General features: G+C 41.4%; 1 protein-coding gene across 3 annotated transcripts in view; it reads right to left on the bottom strand.

Annotated features, from left to right (window-relative positions):
* Positions 1 to 2246: 2246 nt before the first annotated feature.
* The window catches only part of LOC146360917 (rho GTPase-activating protein 6-like), a 115955-nt gene continuing 97123 nt past the window's right edge, over positions 2247 to 21078 (bottom strand). For 2 of the 3 annotated variants that reach the window (XM_084922282.1, XM_084922285.1), the window contains exons 4-14: positions 18051 to 18199; positions 17785 to 17913; positions 17495 to 17690; positions 16371 to 16426; positions 14759 to 14909; positions 14517 to 14665; positions 11278 to 11457; positions 9360 to 9451; positions 9035 to 9264; positions 8804 to 8875; positions 2247 to 5471 (exon numbers count right to left, since the gene is read on the bottom strand). In XM_084922282.1, coding sequence (XP_084778408.1) covers positions 4927 to 5471; positions 8804 to 8875; positions 9035 to 9264; positions 9360 to 9451; positions 11278 to 11457; positions 14517 to 14665; positions 14759 to 14909; positions 16371 to 16426; positions 17495 to 17690; positions 17785 to 17913; positions 18051 to 18199 — 1949 coding nt within the window. In that variant the 3' untranslated portion in view covers positions 2247 to 4926. The remainder of the gene's footprint in view (positions 5472 to 8803; positions 8876 to 9034; positions 9265 to 9359; positions 9452 to 11277; positions 11458 to 14516; positions 14666 to 14758; positions 14910 to 16370; positions 16427 to 17494; positions 17691 to 17784; positions 17914 to 18050; positions 18200 to 21078) is intronic. The other variant, XM_084922284.1, reaches the window with a different exon arrangement.

Raw genomic sequence — 21078 nt, 5'->3', positions numbered from 1 at the left:
TTTTCACTTTTACAAAGTAAATCAAATTTCACTTCATAAAGTTTTAAATTTCTCCAAATTAAGAAGACACACAATAAAAGATTTTAAATGTAAGCTTCCATTTATCTTTCACTAAGTGCACTTTGCGTTAATAGAGTCATAATGGATTTCAGCTAATCTTTGAATGGACCACTGTAAATTACACTGCAATCCACACATTACCAAGAAGTACTTAACTATGCCTTAAAAATGGTGTTAGGTACCCTTTCTATAGAAAATATAACCATATGGCTGCAATTATGCAGTATCTGCTGGATAATGAGGAAAAGAAAATAAGAGATTCAAATCAAAGACTCAAAACACTCAGTGAACTTCTCTTAATTGCAACCTAGAAAGCTAAAAAATAATGATTTCTATTTGTTCTACAAACTGAAGATAATTGGCAGCTGTTTCAATGACTGAAAATCACCAACACTCACTTTAATGGGGAAAAATGAAGAACAGCATCATTAACACAGACTGCTAACTTTCTCTCAATAGCCAGGTCCACATTTGCATGTCAGTCCACAGATGAAATGAAACAGGGAAATAATGCTCCAAATAAGTCAATAAGACTTTCAAGAAAGATATGATCATATTATCTGGCACACACCAAACTTAAAAACACTGAGCAGAAAAGAGCATTAATCGAATAAATCATGAAACTATTGTATATTTGGATACTTTTATTCAGTGCCACATTGTACACCGTGTACCAAAGAATAGTGATAGACTATTGCTGTCTCCAGTCAACCAAAGTAAGTTACCCTATAGGCCTACTTGCGATTTACTAAAGACACTGAAACATATAACAGTGACTACTGCCTATTCTGACCATAGATAACACTGCATTATTTTACAGTAGGGAAACCAAATTTATCATGGCTACTGGAGACCTTTTGTCCAGACTGCTAAACACAATTTTGCAGAATGAAAGGATGCCTGAGGAATGGAGAAGTGTGCTGGTGCCTATTTCCAAGAACAAGGGTGAAAAGGAAAGCTGTAGTAACCACAGAGGGACAAAGCTGATAATTCAATGAACAGTGCACCAGAGGGGTGAAGAAGAGAGTGCAGAGAACATATGAGTGGGTGAACACAAGCGTCAGGGTGATTTGTGAGAAAAGGCTGGCAGCAAGAGTGAGAGGGAAGGTTAACAAAATGGTAGCGAGACCTGCTATGACATAAGTGCCTTCTAGTGGTCAACCTCTGCACCATCAACACTCATAACATGGTTGAAGCATGTCTCTGCTGCCTTTTATTTTTTTCTTTGATTTAAATTTTTTCATTTACTGACCATTTTAAATGCTTATACAGCTATAGAAAATAATAAAAATCAACTGATATGTTGGGCATTATTAATATATCTGTAAAGCTCTCATTTTTGTGTGCAGTTGGTTGTTAGAATAGAATAGAATAATCCTTTAATTGTCCCACAAGGGGGAATTTAGTTGTATCAGCAGCAAAAAAACACACATATACAAACAGAATGTTATAGTTTCTACAAAAAATTAAGTAAAATAAAAACAATATAACATAAAACAACAATTATTATGATTAGCTTTGTATTGACGCAAATCTGGTATTTTTAGTTAACTAAAGGTGTTTTTTGTTGTGTTTTTTGAGTATGGAAACTATGCCACTGTATTACAGATGTATTATATACACATATATATACAATATTATAATAAACTATAACACTGGGGCGATCGTGGCTCAAGAGTCGGCAGTTCGTCTTGTAATCGGAAGGTTGCTGGTTCGAGCCCCGGCTCGGACAGTCTCGGTTGTTGTGTCCTTGGGCAAGACACTTCACCCACTGCCTACTGGTGGTGGTCAGAGGGCCCGGTGGCGCCAGTGTCCAGCAGCCTCGCCTCTGTCAGTGCGCCTCTGTCAGGGTGGCTACCTGACAGAGGCGCCCTGTCAGGGTGGCTACAATGTAGCTTGCCATCACCAGTGTGTGAATGTGTGTGTGAAAGGGTGGATGACTGAATGTGTAAAGCGCTTTGGGGTCCTTAGGGACTAGTAAAGCGCTATACAAATACAGGCCATTTACCACTATGGTATAACCACCTTTTCCATGAAATATTACACTGTGTGCGTATATCTGTGTAAAAGACTAGATTGTAAAATATAATATTAGATAGATTGTACAGTAAAAGCAACTGAACAACACTATCGTGGATAACAACATGCTACACCACAGCATGCTATATAATAGAAATGCACAGCAGTTGTAAACTTTGTCATATTTAATTCCATTGTAGCATACTGATGAGGACTCGCAGTACAAAAAGCAAATACCAGACATTCCATTACAACTTGGACCCAGTAAACCCCACCAAAATATAAAAACAAAACACAACAGCACAACGTTTCTTGTAGTTACAACGTGACATCGACAAGACAAACATCTCGATCTGGGGAAAGCCAAGACCATGGTGGTTACTGAACAACTGCCTCTTTTCTGAATAAAACTTGTTATATTGTATTTTGATATTACAACACTCAAGAGAAAATAAAATAATACAGAAGATTCACAATGAACCTTAAGCACTGCATGGAGAAACAGCTTTAAAAAGCAAGACCTATGGCACGTTTATTTCCTGACATAGATTTGCATGTTTTCACAAAAATATAATCACAAGCTTTGATTTTAAACTGAGTACAGATGGATAGATGGATTCCCATGGAAATTGTGAAGTGTAAGAGCAGCAACAGGCTAATGTGCAGAGTCTGTCAACAGATGGCGCCATAGGCCTTTCCACAATCCGTGCATTTCTTGCACGTGTGAGAGGCTCGTTTCCATTGACTTGTCAAAGTTTAAGAAAATAAAATGTGATGATGATTCATTGTCCATCTTCCTATTTAATGCTGAAGTGGCTCCATATAAGCAAATATTACACCTTAAGATGAGAAAATGTGAAATATTTGCCAGCAAATACCCACTTGACTACGACATTTGAGAAGAGTTGGACAGGTTGGCTGTGGGTGTAGATTATTATAAAAACAGATATTCACAAAGTTGCCTTCCACCTTAATGAGCAACAGCAGTGCCACACAGAAGTGAGAAAACATCACATGAACCAATGACTTTTTGATCATGTTATGATCTAAGCAACACTTTAAGCAGAAATTCAAATCAAATAATACAATAAATTGTAAGTTTTAAGAATATTTTGGAGAATAAAAAGACAACATCTGCTCTGTAAAATATTTGTAATGATGGCAAATTTCAACACTTCCAGATTCAACCTTCTGATTCTACATGGCTAAGAAATTCTCAGAAAGCTCTGACTGACGTGCAGTTTTTGTATCAGTGAGAAATGTAATAAATATCCACAAAAAGGTTTAAATGTTAATTAGTACATAATTCTAATTTAGCAGTTTTAGGAATGGAAATATGACAACGAATTCCTGTTTCAGTACCGTAGACTTTTATACTTTTAAAGCTTCTGAAATATAAAACCAATGCACAAGTTTCATTTTAATGGCCAACAGGGGGCGATAGTGCTGGATTCAAAATAATTTAAAACTGTATGGAAGTCAGTGGGGAAAACACCCTTCGGCTCATTTGATCTGTGGGCTCGGTAAACACTTTTCTAGTTTATGGGCTCATTTGCTAGTTTCAAGTCATTCTTAATGAAACACGATGCCCAGTTTATTAATTATGGTACTTACTAGAGTCAGCCAGTGAGCATGCCCTGTCCCTTTTCTGATGACCTGTCAGTAACGATAACACCTCAGTGAGCGTGTGGTTTCCCTCAGTTTCAGTCAGATCCAATCTTTATTCATAATGTCCAGTTTTGGCAAAAATGCTAACCTGGAGGATTTCAGAGCTAGTGGCTACTTCCATCTATTATTTACAGTTTATGCTTTGTGCTAAAATATGAAATTCTTGATAAAAATGCCAGTAACTTAACTCTTGAGTCTTACTAGAAATAACCAAATGGATGGAATCAACACAACTGAACAACAATGATCCTTTAGTTTAAAAAGAGAGAGAGATACTTTGGCACATTGTTTCTGCAGTGCAGCAGGTGGCGAGAGCACAAGCAAACTTACAGCAGATTGCTTCATAATTAGGTTTAAGCGTCTTACTGCAAGTGAAGCATTTTACATTCAATATCAAAGACAGAAACAGCAGTCTGACAAACACCAACATCTGGACTGCCGATTAAGGGGCTGACTTACATTTAGGTAGATACTTTTAGGCAAATTATACACTTTACATATAATATTTAAGCACATCTGTCAACAATTTGTGTATTCATATACATATATATACAGTCAAAGGTAATCTGACATCAAAAAGCAACTCAACATTTGATCTTTTCAGAAAGATGCCGCTGAATTACATCATTAGTATACACACAACAAGTCTGTAATTAGCAGCAGTTACTAACGCGTACATCTTAGTGGGTGGTGACCAATGTAAAAATTATGAAATTAAAATGTAAAAAACTTAAAAAATGTTTTCCTAATATTCTCCATTGAGATATGAAGACTGACGTCGCACAAAATAGAAAATCTGAAAATATTCTGAACGGATTTTTTGAGGTATTTCGGGTAGGCATTTTTAAAAAATGCTCCTAACTAAATGTTGACATAATATATGGGCCAGGAAATTGAGCAACTTTTTTAACATCCCTACAGATCAACAAATACTAGTGGCTCCTGGATGTAAAAGTCTGTTGGAGGCAGCAGCTGCACACGTAAACAACAACGCCAAGGCGCTAAGTTGCAGGACAGCACATGATGTTCATAGAAAGCAGGAAATCAGTGAGTGAATGGATGAGAGGGCAGCAGAAATAAAAAGGGAAAGGATAGGGATAAGGAGTGATTGTCATTGGAGGGGTTTGATCTTGTCTTTGATTGGCCAGGAGAGGCTGAGACAGAGTACATTGTCTGAAATCACACCAGAGTTTCTGGCAGTGTGTCAGCATTGTCCGAGGATAGCAGTTGCCATATCTGCCACCGGTCCCTCTGCCACTCCTGCCACTCTGGACTCTGTGCGACCACCGGGGCTTCTGTTGTTGAAGCCGAGTTGCTCTGCCCTGCGCTCGACCTCCCGTGTGGCTGCTGAGCCGTCGCAAGCTGAGGGGTACTTTGTGAGCTAGCCAGTCGATGGTGCGCATTATAAGGGGGAGGAGAGCGTCCATCGAGGGGGCCGCCTTCTCCGGTGTTCGCTCCAGCTTGAGGTCTGAGGGTCGAGTTAACTCCATGTCCCCTTTGCAAAGTCACAGGAGGGTTGATGTTTAGCTGCAGGCGTGGTCGCCCCTTGTCCGCATGAGGTTTGGTGTACACTCTGGTGACCGGTGGGTGGAGTCTGCACTCGGAGATGTCAGGCGTTGTCTGAGTCCGTTGTACTGCTGTCTGATGCCTGCTATCACTATGGAGTCCATCTAGACCTTCCTGTGAGCTGCGGGAGCTTCCTTCTGACATGTTGCTATGGGAACCTAAGAAGAGAGCATCACTTCATCAGTAAGATTGTCAACGAATATTGAGGGAGACACACATCTCCATTTAGTGACTGATATAAAACTGTACAAAGAAATGTAAGAAAGGCTTTTATTAATAATTAATTTTTATGTTATTGATAATAAACCAAATACTAATTTACTACATAAACCTATTTTTCGTAGATTGAATCACTAGAATTCTCAGTCATCTTATTATAATCATCATCTGTATATGTATGAATATACATATACATACACATTTATGTACATATGTCTGCATGTGTCCTATCTCCTCCTTAATCTTAACAAAACCACATATACACACATACAGTAAGTAATACCATCTATAAGGTTCTAAAAACCTTTATTATTTAGTATTATTCCCATATCCGGCATCCCCCTGCAAATGCAATGTTATGTTCACGATTTGCAGTTTTTTCATGTGCCACGTTCAGTGTACGTTACCCATTCATAACTTAACGGTCATATAAATGTGTATCCATGGTGAGTCATCAGTAAATACAGAACAAAGCCTTAAAAGCACTGGTTTGGGGGGTTTTGTGATGAAACATGGTTGTGAAAGTACAGCCTTATGCAAAAACGTTTCTGGTTTCTGTAGCTTATTTTAAGTTTATCACAACTGAATTGGGGGATGGGGAGTATAATGTGTCATACTCTGATAACTAGGGGCTGACATGCTAAAATTGAATTTTAGGTGTTAAAAAAGTTGCTGCCTTTACCTAAGGTACTTGCCAACACGGTCAAAAGCTAAACTTCAGCTAAACCTATAAAAACATATCTGTGAAGGTTCTCAGTCATCCAGGTCATCGTAGTCAAAGGAGCTTGCAAAGAAAAGCGTCTGGACTTCTTTAAGTTACTTGAAGACGTTTCACCTCTCATCCGAGAAGCTTCTTCAGTTCTAAGGTCAAATGGTGGAGAGTCCCAGATATAAACCTAGTGGGAGTATCCCCCCACAGTCCCTCTGTGGGGGGATACTCCCACTAAGTCCAGAAACTTACCCTGGATCCAGATGAAACCATGGTGTCCTTTGATGTAGTCTCTCTCTTCACTTGCATACCCACCACGGAGGCCGTGGAGACTGTCAGAAAACGACTACAAGAAGACAGCTCCTTGGAGGACAGGACCAACTTCACACCCGATCAGATTTGCACACTGTTAGACCTCTGCCTCACCACTACATATTTCAAATACAACGAAGGCTTTTACAGACAAAAACATGGCTGTGCCATGGGCTCCCCCGTGTCACCTATTGTAGCCAACCTTTACATGGAGGAAGTGGAAAGGAAGGCTCTTGGCTCTTTCAAAGGAAGAGTACCCAGCCACTGGTACAGATATGTGGACGACACCTGGGTCAAAATCAAGACACAAGAAGTGGAATCCTTCACTGCGCACATTAACGCTGTGGATAAAAACATCAAGTTCACCAGGGAAGACACAAAGGACAACTGTTTGCCTTTCCTGGACTGCGCTGTGCACATTGAAGAGAACGGCAAACTCAACATCGAAGTTTACCGGAAGCCCACACACACGGACCAGTACCTCCTCTTTGACTCCCATCACCCTTTGGAACACAAACTTGGAGTAATTAGGACCCTACACCACCGGGCAGAACATGTTCCCTCTAAGCCTGAAGGAAAAAAGAAGGAACACACACATGTAAAGGAAGCACTCAAAACGTGCAGCTATCCTAAATGGGCGTTCTTAAAGTCAGCAAAGAGGCACAGAAAAGAAGACCAGACACCAGCGAGGGAGGATAAGAAGGACAGACGCAACAACATTGTCATCCCCTATGTAGCCGGTGTATCAGAAAAACTTAGGAGAGTTTTCTCCAAGCATGACATCCCGGTGCATTTCAGACCCAGCAACACGCTCAGACAAAAACTGGTTCACCCGAAAGACAAAACGCCAAAACACAGACTTAACAATGTGGTGTATGCTGTACAGTGCAGCGAGGAATGCCCAGACCTCTACATTGGAGAGACCAAACAGCCACTTCACAAGCGCATGGCACAACACAGAAGAGCCACCTCCACAGGACAAGACTCAGCAGTCCATCTGCATCTTAAGGATAAAGGACACTCTTTCGAGGATGCCAATGTTCACATTTTGGACAGAGAGGACAGATGGTTTGAAAGAGGAGTGAAAGAAGCCATCTATGTCCACTGTGAGCGACCATCTTTGAACAGAGGCGGGGGTTTACGACACCAACTCTCTGCCATCTATAATCCAGTTTTGAGATCCCTTCCCAGACGCCTTAACGCCCACTCACATCCTGGGCCATCTGACCTCAGGAATTCGCATGATAAGGTGGGGCCAGGTTTCACAATGAACACACCCGAAACTCTGGCTGATTGGGACCCACACCCAGTTTCACACCTTGGCTCAGGCGATTAGAGGATCATCAGGGGGTCCTTTTGTCCCTCTGTGGGGGGATACTCCCACTAGGTTTATATCTGGGACTCTCCACCATTTGACCTTAGAACTGAAGAAGCTTCTCGGATGAGAGGTGAAACGTCTTCAAGTAACTTAAAGAAGTCCAGACGCTTTTCTTTGCAAGCTCCTTTGACTATAAAAACATAGTAACTTGAAAATGACAACTGAATATTTGACCTATTATTATTGAAATATCAAAAATTATATAAAGTGTAGAATTCAAAAATTAGAGTCCCCAGTTTTGCCTTTCTTCCTGCTTCCGGCATCTTATGACTTTTAGGTATTGTTTTTGTTTTTGGCTAGCACATGAGGTATCTTTAACCTAAACAAGTCAATAGAAAGCTATGACTACTCTTCCTCTTCCAGTCTGGGTAAAACTTAATGCCACCACCTTTCTTTCTCTATTAAAGCTAAAAATGTATCAAGGTACATGTAGTCTGTTGATGTAGGTTGCTACACAAGCTTCCAAGGATTAGCTGATAACTTAGCGCTAACTCCAAATTTGGCTAGTTTGGGCTCTAAAAAGTAACAAAATTGTAGTGGTTACAGTGATAAACCCAGTGTTTCAAAATGCCAGCCCACAAACCAATGGGTATCGTCACGGAGACTCTAGCAATCCTTTTATACAGTCAATTGTTTATTCGTTTTTAACCAGGATCGTATGTGCTGCCTGGGTACACAGATAAAACTAACAGTCTGCATGACTGTGGAAACTAAAGTGGCCAATTGAATAATATAGAATGTGCTACGTGCTTCAGATCTGTTCCCGTCATGGTTAATAACTAACACCATGTCTCAAGCGCATAGCGCTCTGGCTCATTAGCCACTTGAAACAAAATTTGCAGCGGGCATGGACTAACTTGAAAATTGTTTACCTGTATATGTTTGATTCTTGAGTGCCGATTTCAGAGTACTGTGCCATGTGCCCCAAATGTTAGCATGTTCTTCTGAAAAAGGCACAAGAGAGGTCAAATTCCTGCCACTTCTGAGTTATACAGCACATTTATTATGAGACATGTTGCTGATACCCAAGAAGAAAGGCCAAAGTGTGATAACACGTCCTAATCACCTATCTCTGTAAATACCAGACATTGTGCATCTCTCACCTTTATAACCCCAAGTGACAGCTCCGCTCTGCCCCACTAGAGAGTACTGTTCTGGGACGCGGTAGAGCTGCTCACTGGCCGGGCTCCCTGGTTCCCCTCTGCGCTCACTCAGGACCGGGGAGTTGTTATCATAAGGGGACACTTCACCACTCGACGCCTTGTTGGAATCGCTGGACGAATGCTGCTCGCTCAGGACGAAGGGCTCCTCTGGCTGTAACAGGTCCGGACTCCTGCGGGAGGAAAAAAATAATTAAAATGGGTTCAAATAGTCAGAGATTGAAGGAAAGGGAAACACAAGACTAAGCGCTCTATAGGTGTAACTCACTGAGATGCTTTTCTCCTCAGAAGGTAGTCGACCACATCTGGATCGGTCTCCAAAAGGCTCATTAAAACTTCGTTTTGCAGATCAGGAGGAACCTACATAAAAAAACGTAAGCAAAATAACTGAATACAGAATACAAAACAACTTTCGGATGTCATTCATAGAACTTGAGCTGCCTACAAATCTGTTTTTACTCTCTAAGACGCGCAAGTCAGTCCCAATTCACTTTATGCGATTAATGGCTCTTCATTGGCTTACTGCAGGAATGTAAGCCTCCGTGGCAGATTACGAAACATTAGAGTTTCAAAGTTGTGGACCTGAAATGACCCAAACTGTCTTCCCGTTTGAGGGACAGAAAAGAACAAAAGCAACTGATGAGGCAGTAATCTGTGTAATGCTGTGACCTCTTCTGACAGCAAATAAAGGATTTAATGCATGAATGTTCGGCTTTTATTTTGGAAAAACAGGTTCAAGTATCTGGATGAAAACTTTAAGACCTTTTTGATTCCTCTGCATATTTGGTTCAGTCAGTTTTTTGCTTTTTTGTTTTTCTAAATTTTTACTTTATCTCATCTTTTCCTTCTCGTCTGTCTCATTACCAAAGGCCAAATTCCATTTTCATCAGCACACAAGACACAACAGAGAAGATTTTCATCCTATCCTGTGCTAAGGCCTTGAGCCACCCCCTCTCTCCTAATGGCCACCACCTTTATTTTTCAACCAGCATGAACTCCCTAGTCGTCAGTAGTCTTCAGGAAGAGTTCTCCAGGCTTCTTGAAGGACATTGAAAGCTCTTCTTTAGATGTTGACTGCCTTTTATGTCATCTCCCCCCAAAGAACTTGGGCACTTGATGGATCTATGGTGCCTGATTGGGCATTTAAGAGGGGTTGTGGTCCAGGGTGGCTTGGGCCTCTTCATCATGTGGTGGGGGCTCTGCCAGGGTTTGGGTGGTTCTCCAGTGTCTGTGGCCCCATCTTCGGCTTGTGCTGAGGGAGCCAGCCTCCGGCGGGGTTGGCTGCTCACTGCCTCTGGTCCCCTGACACCTCCATCCCACCCCAGAGCTCCGTCTGGGGGCCTCCCTCTTCCCTAGGCTAGGGTGGACGCATTGTTGTTGTCGGGACGTGTGGCCCTGGATCTTCAGCTATCTTGTGTGCCGTGGACAGCTGGGGCCTCCTGGGTCTTTCCCTATAAGCCTCTGCCTCTAAGTCGGGTAGCATTATTGCAGTCTCTCACCCTCATTTTTCAAGCATGGTCTATGACAAACACTCACACACAGACACTCACAGCCTCTTTCTCTATCTCACGCACATACACACACACAGCAAAATTGTATATTGGTTTGTGTACCCCCCTCTGTTTTGCCTTTTTGACGCTGTGTATCATATGATTGTGCCTTTAAACAGAAGCAGCAGTTGGACACCCTGTTTACTTCACCCTCAACTTTTTCCTCGCCCTTTTCTTTTTCTATTTCTCTGCTTTTTTCTCTTATCTTTCACCAGTCTGGCTTTTATCCTCTGTCTGCTCTAGAATAACATCCACAGGACCTACAGAGCAGGCAACCATATACCGTATGATTGGTGAGCAGTAGGCCTGGGTTTGAGTCAGACCCGTGGCCCTTTGCTGCATGTCTTCCCCTCTCTCTCTCCCCGCTTTTCCTGTCTATCTACATTATCTGTAGCCAATAAAGGCTAAAAGACCAAAAAAATAAATCTTTTGAGAAAATTGTCAAGTACAAGGGCTGAACTGAAAATGCGTGGAAAAAGCAGCCGAAGTCCAAATGAAACCCAGGGAACTATTGCTCAAGACCACTTAAAAAAATGACAACAAAGATTGGCTCCTTGGAAGCAAAATAAAAAGAAATGGAGGGTTGCTCAAGACTTTTGCACAGTATTTTATTTTTAGAAATCTTCAGCGACTGACCATGAAGAGTGCTTGGTAGCTGGCGATCATCTTTTCCAGCACGGCGATGACGGCCGTGCTCTCCTCGGCCCTGGCTGAGCTCTGGACAGTGAACTCCTTGTCTGTGCTCTTCTGCTTGTGGAGGAGGTTGGGACCAAAGATGGTGGCGAGGTTTAAAGCTGTCATCTTGTTCCCTGTGATCTGGGACACAAATGTACCAACCTATTAATAATGGCTCACTCAGTAATTCCTCAGGCTCAGTCTTTTACTATTAATTTAAATGAACTGCAACCGTATGGTAGGCCAAACTAATGAAAAATTATGTTTCAATACAATTCAGTTATATTACATTTATATAGTGCCAAATCACAGTAACAGTTGCCTATGCGCTGTATATTGTAAGGTAAAGACCCGACAACAACAGAGGCAAAATTCCAACTATCAAACAAGCCCCTTTGGGCAAACACTTGGCGACAGTGGGAAGGAAAAACTCCCTTTTAACAGGAAGAAACTTCCAGCAGAACCCGTCTTTTTTTTAATAATATATTTTAAATAGGATTTCATGAACTAGAGACATTTTTGTTTTTCAAAGGGTGAGAAATTACAGAAAAATTCGTAACGCCTATTTATAAGAGTAACAACTTAATGGACAGCATCAAAGTTTACATAGAAGATTAATGATTAGTTGTACTCAATACAACACGGAAGACTCGGAATGGTGTTGAGGTGAGGTCGAGGGGTTGAGTTATGTGCTACTTTAACAACAGTCGCCATGCGTGCACTCCATGTGTTTCCTTTGTGTTCCCCCTTGTGTTCTTGTCTCCTGCCTGTTTTTCCAGTCTATTGGGTTTTTCTCTGGGTCTCCACCACTACTGTGCTGGCGTTTGCCCATGTATCTACTTCAAGTAGACGTGAAAGCTGCGCGCCATTCAAATGGTAAAGAAACCAGTTCATATCATCAAACACTCACATATCAAAAGTGCTGACAAACCCAGGTTTTAGCTAGAATATTTCAGTAGATGGGTCTGTGTGTTTGCATATGTGTGTGTTTTACCTGGTGTATTAATGCAGGTATGATCACAATATTTGTGATATTTAATTTCCATCCATTTTCCATTTGTGTTGAAATTCAAAGAGAAAAACAATTTTTAGCAAAGGCTGCATCACAGACACCAGGGACAATTTTCTCATTTCTCTTCCATATTAGGAGATTTTTTTTTAATAATTCCAAAAGAACTGCAGAAATGATCTTCTGTAATAACACAGACTTGGGAGTTCTTCCTCCCACTTTCTCCTCCCTCTCACATTACCATCTCTCATCCATTCCTTTGGAAAATCTCCCTTCCAACTTCTTTGCTGTGTTTCTTATCAACCCCCACCCCTCTGCTTTTTGTCATTTTAAGCTGAAGATAGACGAAAAGTAGCATCATGGGGGTTTCTGAACACGAAGCACAGCTGTCTCTGGCTTTCTCTGGGTTGTGTAATAGTGCATGTACTTTTGGACAATCGACATCTAAAATTAAAAGTCATTTAAAGCTTTGACAGCTTTTTAAAATACAAATTTTTCTTTTTTTCCTTTTTTTTTATATTTCTTGTTGAGTTTCCTCCCTTTTCCACTCCCAGTCCCAGCACAGAGACGAGAACCACAAAGCAGCCAAGGAGTGCTGATATTTTCCTAGATGAGCTCGAAGCAGTCCGATTTCCTGTCAGAGTTGCGGACAGAGATACTAGAGCCACGAAGGAAGAATCATACGCATCGATGTTTGAGTCCATTCTCTTGTGTCTATAGACACACAGAGACAACAAAACAAAAATCCATCTGTGCGAACATGTGTGCCAAAAAAGCAGTTTTTCACATGTAAACACAGCAACACACATTCTCCTGCAAAAGATAATGAAAGTATGCATCACCAGAGACAATAAACTTTTTTTCTCAGTGCACATACACAGATGTCTTCAGAAGTTTCCATACAATCATTATGGACATGAATGTCATGGTAATTTGGGGCTTTTAATGATTTCTTTGAACTGTTCTTTTTCCAGGGAGGATTGTTATGAAGCGCCTTGAGGCGACTTTTGTTGTGATTTGGCGCTATATAAATAAAATTGAATTGAATTGAATTGAATTGTTATACATATATCTTGGATTTTCTCTAATCCACACAGGGTCAAAGGTATACATACAGGATCAAATTCACCCCCCCCCCCCACTAATATTTTGTAAAATGTCTCTTAGCAAGTTGCACTTCAACCAGGTGCTTTTGGTGACCATCAACATGTTTCTAGCACAATTCTTTCTGTATATTTCACCACTCTTATTTTTAGAATTCATTTAAATTATTTGGTATCCCGGCACTAAGCCGGATTTTAAGCACAGTCCACAAATTTTTATTTTTTGAAGTTTTGACAAGTCCAGTCCAAAAGCTTAATGGGCAACTTCTAAACAACTAAAGATATTAGGATGTGCCAGCACTTTGCCAAGATCTGGAAGAATACCCAAACTGTCACAATCAGATGAGAGGAAACAACCTAGGAACCACCAAAGCTCAAGCCTGCCACAATATGGAGACCACTGGAACGCCAGCGTGACTGTCCACAGTGAAGCGTCTTACATCGCCATGGATCGAGATGGTGCCAATGATGAAAGAAGCCCTTGCTCCATAACAAACACCTTAAAGCTCAACTGACATTTGCCTACTAGAGAGAAGTTTTATGGTGAGACCAGACAAAGACTGAGCTACACTGAAAAGAGGTATGTTTGGAGGAGTAAATGTGAGGCTTTCAAACCTATAAAGTTACCTATAAAGTTACCTAAACCTATAAACCTAAAGTTCACAAAAAGTGTAATAGGGTAAAATTATTTGATGACCTTTTTTCTCCCAACAATCAAGTCTGAACAGACGTACGTACACTGCAACTTTACCGGCCAAGTGTGCTGGAGAAAGATGCCGAAATATTTACTTTTGCAGACTTCCCCAACTTGGAGTAGTTGGCCCAGTCCAGTCCCCAGCATAAATTGCAAAATTTGAGCAAATGCAACGGTTGACACTATCCCCGGATGTTATAATCACTACTAAGCTATTTAGTAATCTTACATCAGTGTTTTTGTAGTGCTTGTGCTGTTTCTAGAACATATGTACAGAATCCACCCAAACTGCTTCCTATCACTTCTTTGGTAATTTCTTCCCAATGAGGTGGAACCAAAATGCCATTAAACTGTCCACAGGCTCTACATTTGGATGTTTCAGCCTGTTGCTCACCTCCTGCCCGTCTTTATCTTGCTGGTCATGGGCATGATCAGCCACAGTGGACAGGAACTCCAGCAGGCGGTGAAGTGTGTCACTATTACATGCTGGGAGAAGGTAGATCAGCAGCTGAACGACACTCTGCTGCTCATATGAGTCCAACACTGCAGTGCACAAGGAAAAAAAGGTGTCAACGGGAGGTTAGGAATGAGGAGACAACAGAAGGGAAAGTGGGAGGGGTGCGAAAAGACACTTACATGTGGTGTTAATAAAGGCCGTGTAGAGCTCCTTGGTTAGGAGAGGGTCCGGCAAATCCCTTAGGAACTCCTTCAGCAGAGCAGCTACATCGTGAACACTGTACTCCTCGTCTAGCTGCACATCAATGCCACGATCAAACTCTTCTCGCAGCTGAAGGACAACCAAAAACAACAGGCCGAGGGGAAAGAAAGGAAAAGGGGCACTCAGAAATATCCTCTGCACACAACAATGGACATTATATTCTAGGTAGTGCACACGCCCACAGAAACTCACTTCCTTCTGGTCCTCCAAGGGACCTGCTCGACTCTCAGCTCAAACTCGTTTTACCAGTACAGATTAAAATCTCTTCCATGTGACCTTTGGATGACTTCTTCAAAATTACAAAGCCTATTTTGTTGCCATGACAATGGGTTGTCTGCACGTTCACTAATGTGGTCGTTTTTACACGAAATGTACAGCAAATTAAATTAATAAGTCCTTTTGTCTTTTACAGTCTGCTCAAATGTGATTGGTCAATAGCACTCAAACTATAGACAGACTACAAATAGAAATCGAAACACTTCCTACACTAAAAAAACCTGTGCATTGCTTAAAGACCCTATATATTGATACGCAGGTAATGGCAACATATTTTATTTTTTAAAAAGCATATATTTTTTTCTTTTTTTGTTAGCTGGTCTCCATAACAATGATACTGTCAATTTGAAAAACTCTGATAAAAAAAAAATTATTGTATCACGCGATGAGCCATCATTAGCCATCACGTGACTTGCAGAACAGGTTGCAAAGTGCAACTTAGCTGATGTACAAACTAGTTAATTGTGCTCTAGAGCGTCGAACATCTGCTCATTGTACCTTAAGCTTAACATTTAGCAAAAATTCTTACGACAAAACTAGCCTTTGTTTCATCTCAGTCACCACACCTCTGCTATGATGGAGACCTGAAAGTCACAGATGTTTTCTCAGAGGCTGTCAGTGAATGAGTAACCTCCCCTCCCTAAGTGCCTTTAGTTTTCTGTAACCGCTACAAGTGCAACTACATGCCAACAAAACACGCAACAGATTATATAAAAAATTATACAACCCACACTGATTGCTCCATTTCGTTTAACCCCGATTTATTCATTCTTTCACTGTGTGTTCATTCGAGTCAAAGGTAACGGATAATGAGCGGTGTAGGAGTTTGTAGAATAACTTCATATTTGCTTGAATAATGAGAATAAGCTCTGCTGGATCACTGTGAGGCTGGAAAATTCAGTAGATCAAGCTTTTCTAGCTTAAATGGCACATTTTAGTGCAATGTGCTGGTTTTAACACGTTCTATTCTTGGCAACAACATTTTGTTTGTTGGTGTTGACTCTTGTGAAAGGAAAGAGAAGTGTGAAGAACATTTCACACCAGAAACTTTCACTTTCTACAAAACAGGCCTCTGATTTATTGTTGGGCTTTTTAGCATGGCGCTGTGCATCTTGTTTGTGGATGTCATAAAATGATACTTTCATATAAAGGACAATGGGTTACTGATGAGTATAAAACAACCCAATTAAGGGCCTGTGAGAGATGTTATACCACATGAAGGAATATATTTTACTACATGGACAGAATACTGACCTGTCGGACTCTCTTCTTGGAGCTTCCAACTCTAAAGATCCCCACAGTGTGCAAACCTGAAGTAGTAAAAGTGCAGAAATAAGAGAAATCAGACATGGCTTGGTAAATGTAGAGTCCCAATTCTGAAGAGGCAGGGACACAGAAAACGTATCAAATGTTTAAAGTGAGACATTTTACTGTTTTATGAAAAATATCAGCCCATTTTGAATTTGATGCAGCAACACATCTCAAAAAAGTTGGAATAGTTGCAAGAAAAGGCTGGAAAAGTAACGCTTTTTCAGCTAATTAGGTTAATTGGCAACAGGCCAGTAACATCATTGGGTGTAAAAAGAGAGAGTTTCTTAGAAGTAAAGCTGCATCTATAAATTCTGAAAAGATTAATGTTGCTCAATGTGAAATTGTTAAGACTTAGAATTTGTACAAAACTCTGCACGCAAAAGAACAAGGAAAATTTACTGGATGCCCCTGAACCTCGTGCCCTCAGGTGATACTGCATTAAAAAACGGTATTATTCTGTGTTGGAGAGCATGAGCTCAGGAACACTTGCAGAAATGTTTATACAGGTTTTAGATCAACATATGCTCCCATTCAGATAACATCTTTTTCAAGGAAGCCCTATTCATAATAAATTCATAATTCAGTAAGAGGATCCATATGCTGTATTTATTACAACAGCATGGCGTCAAAGTAGAAGTGTCTGGATGCTGAACTGGCCTGCCTGAAGTCCAGCTGAAAACATTTAGGGTATCGTAAAACAAAACATACGACAAAGAAGAACCAAGTTTGAACTAGAATCCCATACCAGACAAGAAGTCCAGCAACTGGTCTCCTCAGTTCCCAGACATTTACAGACTGTTGTTAAAAGAACAGGTAATGCTACACAGTGGAAAACATGGTCCGGTCCCTACTTTTTTAAGGCATGTTTCTGCCACCCAAGTCAAATTGATGTTGCTTGTTTTCCCCTAAATAGTACATTTTCTCTGTTTAAACATTAAATATGTATGTTCTATCATGGTTAAAATATGGGTTTATGAGATTTCCAACCTGCGTTCTTTTTTTATTTACATTTCAAACAGGATCCTGATTTTTGGGGGGTTTGTATGAGCGATTAAGCAGCTGCTCACCATATTTTTCGATGTGCTGACAGCAACTATCGACGACACGTGGCACCTGACGGTAAATGGGATTCAGGCTCAGCCTTTTGTCCCTGTGCTTCTCTTTTTTACTCGGCGTTTCAGCTGGCAGAGAGAGCTGCAGCGCCTCAAGCAAGCGGGACTGGTTGTCGTCTAGGTCTGTGATGGAGTCCACTGACATGCCTCCCTAGAGGATAATCAACAAACCCGGCTGAATAGAAAAAAAACCTCCACTTGATCTGTGCGGGCGGCTCAGGCTATGATGAATTTCAATGCCTCACCCTCCTGCGCGCTCGTGGGGCAGCTTCAGGGGTGTTGGGCGATGTTGACTCATTAGCCGTTTCTGATGTGGAACTTAGCGACGAGTTACTGCTGGATAACTCCTTGTTGGACGGCCGCTTGGTGGCAAACTGCAGGACACATGATTTAAGAGTTCAATCTATTCTCTGGAGTGCAAATACATTTGTCCCAAATGTTCCCAAGACTGAAGATGGGAATTACAAGACTGAACACACAAAGGGAGAGCCATACAGACGAGCTGACGGACCTGTAAAATGGACGATACGAGGTCTGAGGAGTCTTTGTGCTCCTCCCGCTGTGGAGGGTCCTGACGAAAAGAATCCTGTCGCTGCCTGTGAGCTCTGTCGTTGGCGATGACCTGGGACAGGGGTATACTAAAGGCCTGGGGTATGAATTCTGTGAAAAAGAGCCAAAAGATGTTGGGAGACGAGAGAGGGAAAAACAGGAAAGAAAACAACAAAAGGTTAGGGTAACTGAACTAATATTAGCTCCATGAAGAAATGGAAAAAAGAAGCTCCTTACCAACATCCAAAAATAGCTCTCCAGCATAAACAGTTAACAGCTTTATCACTTCTGCTGCAGCCTGCCTTTTACACACATGCAATGGAGGCATCTCAAACCACATTAACTATATCAGTAAAACTTTTATGGCACTACTAAAGAACTACATCTGTTTTCCAAAATAAGACATCACAGAAAGTCAACCGACGTAAATCTGGCTACGACAGCCCACTAATTCTAGGGGCCTCTGACAGAAATAACACAACTTTGATGACGCTCACCCACGACGAGGTCAACTTCAGTTGGTGCGCAGCTTTGACACATACTCGATATGAATAATAGTTACTTGTTATTCCTTTGCTCCATTTACCCTAGTCTTACATAAGCCCAGAATTCAGTGATGGCACAACTGCAAAATAGCAACCCTGCATTCACGTGCTCCTCTGATAGTCCAGTTGTAACGCTGCCTCTCGGAATATGTCGTTTGCTGTGACGGATTGTGCCGTTTCTGCAAGCAGAGCTGGCACAGAGAAATGCTTGGTGGTCATGCCGACAGTCAGCATCCGATGAGTCAGGCTAGATTTTTGCTCATTCGAAGCTGCAAGACTGAAAAGTTAAAGTCTTTAACGTTTTTAAAGTTTAAAACAGTCATCAGCTTCTCATGTACTTCTGATGGATGCACACATGCGAGGGCCCAATTACGTGCAGTGCTGCCTTCAGAGAGGAATTATGTCATACTGGGCTATTGCAGGCTATATATTCCATTTACACACAATCCTAAGGGCTGAGCCAACAGCTGAGGGGGGGGAGGAAGAAAAAAAAACTTGTCCAGCTGTGCAGTGTGTGTGTGTGAGAGAGAGCCGGAGTGAAGAAAAGAGGCAAAGGAAGACAGAGGAGAGGGAAAGCAAAATGCAGTCCACAACCACAAGTGAAAGGCTGTGGTTTATGAACAACACTGTGGCACAAACAGTTTGCTCTACAGTCGCTTAAATATCCAACACATACACAAGCGCACGTGCTTATATCCAGTCTCTAAACCCCATAACATAGACGTGATGAGCAGCTAAACCACGTTCATCAAACCATGTCAGATCTTTATAAATCTTCCATTTTGAGACCTTTGGCGTCTCAGGAACACACACTTGATTTTCAGCACTTGGTTTTTCACGTCACCAGTTACATTAACTGGTCTAAGTTCATTCAGGAGTCATCTCACAGCTTCAGGAAGTAGTAAATGCTCAACTCCCGGCACAATACAGCAAGACATAGTTGAGACCAATTAGTGTGTCTTTTCCTTAGAATGACAACTTGCTTGATGTTGTCAGGTTTCAGAGCTCATCACAGCACAGAAACAGCTTTAGTGAAGGTTACAAATGATCTTCTTATGGCCTCTGACAGTGGACTCATCTCTGTGCTTGTCCTGCTAGACCTCAGTGCAGCGTTCGATACTGTCGACCATAATATCCTATTAGAGCGATTAGAACATGCTGTAGGTATTACAGGTACTGTGCTGCAGTGGTTTGTATCATATCTATCTAATAGACTCCAATTTGTGCATGTAAATGGAGAGTCCTCTTCACACGCTGAGGTTAATTATGGAGTTCCACAGGGTTCAGTGCTAGGACCAATTCTGTTTACATTATACATGCTTCCCTTAGGCAGCATCATTAGAAGACATAGCATACATTTTCACTGCTATGCAGATGACACCCAGCTCTATCTGTCCATGAAGCCAGATAACACACACCAATTAGTTAAACTGCAGGAATGTCTTAAAGACATAAAGACCTGGATGGCCGCTAACTTTCTGCTTCTTAATTCAGATAAAACTGAGGTTATTGTACTCGGCCCTGAAAATCTTAGAAATATGGTATCTAACCAGATTCATACTCTGGATGGCATTACCTTGGCCTCCAGTAACGCTGTGAGGAACCTTGGAGTCATTTTTGACCAGGACATGTCCTTCAACGCACATATTAAACAAATATGTAAGACTGCTTTCTTCCATTTGCGCAACATCTCTAAAATTAGAAATATCCTGTCTCAGAGTGACGCTGAAAAACTAGTTCATGCATTTATTACTTCCAGGCTGGACTACTGTAATTCATTATTATCAGGATGTCCAAAAAACTCACTGAAAAGCCTTCAGCTAATCCAAAATGCTGCAGCAAGAGTACTGACAGGGACTAGAAGGAGAGAGCATATTTCTCCTGTTTTGGCTTCCCTTCATTGGCTTCCTGTTAAATCCAGAATTGAATTCAAAATCCTGCTCCTCACATACGAGGTCTTAAATAATCAGGCCCCATCTTATCTTAATGACCTTGTAGTACCATATCACCCTATTAGAGCACTTCGCTCTCGCTCTGCAGGCCTACTTGTTGTTCCTAGAGTATTTAAAAGTAGAATGGGAGGCAGAGCCTTCAGTTTTCAGGCCCCTCTTCTGTGGAACCAGCTTCCAGTTTGGATTCGGGAGACAGAAACTATCTCTACTTTTAAGATTAGGCTTAAAACTTTCCTTTTTGCTAAAGCATATAGTTAGGGCTGGACCAGGTGACCCTGAATCCTCCCTTAGTTATGCTGCAATAGACGTAGGCTGCCGGGGGATTCCCATGATGCATTGAGTTTTTCCTTTCCAGTCACCTTTCTCACTCACTATGTATTAATAGACCTCTCTGCATTGAATCATATCTGTTATTAACCTCTGTCTCTCTTCCACAGCATGTCTTTTATCCTGTCTTCCTTCTCTCACCCCAACCGGTCGCAGCAGATGGCCG

This window comes from Perissodus microlepis, chromosome 23 (genome assembly GCF_051167445.1).
Source record: "Perissodus microlepis isolate ML-2025 ecotype Zambia chromosome 23, ASM5116744v1, whole genome shotgun sequence".
Classification (NCBI taxonomy): domain Eukaryota; kingdom Metazoa; phylum Chordata; class Actinopteri; order Cichliformes; family Cichlidae; genus Perissodus; species Perissodus microlepis.
The sequence above is the reverse complement of the archived record's forward strand: the minus strand, read 5'-3'. Positions and strand labels throughout refer to the sequence as shown.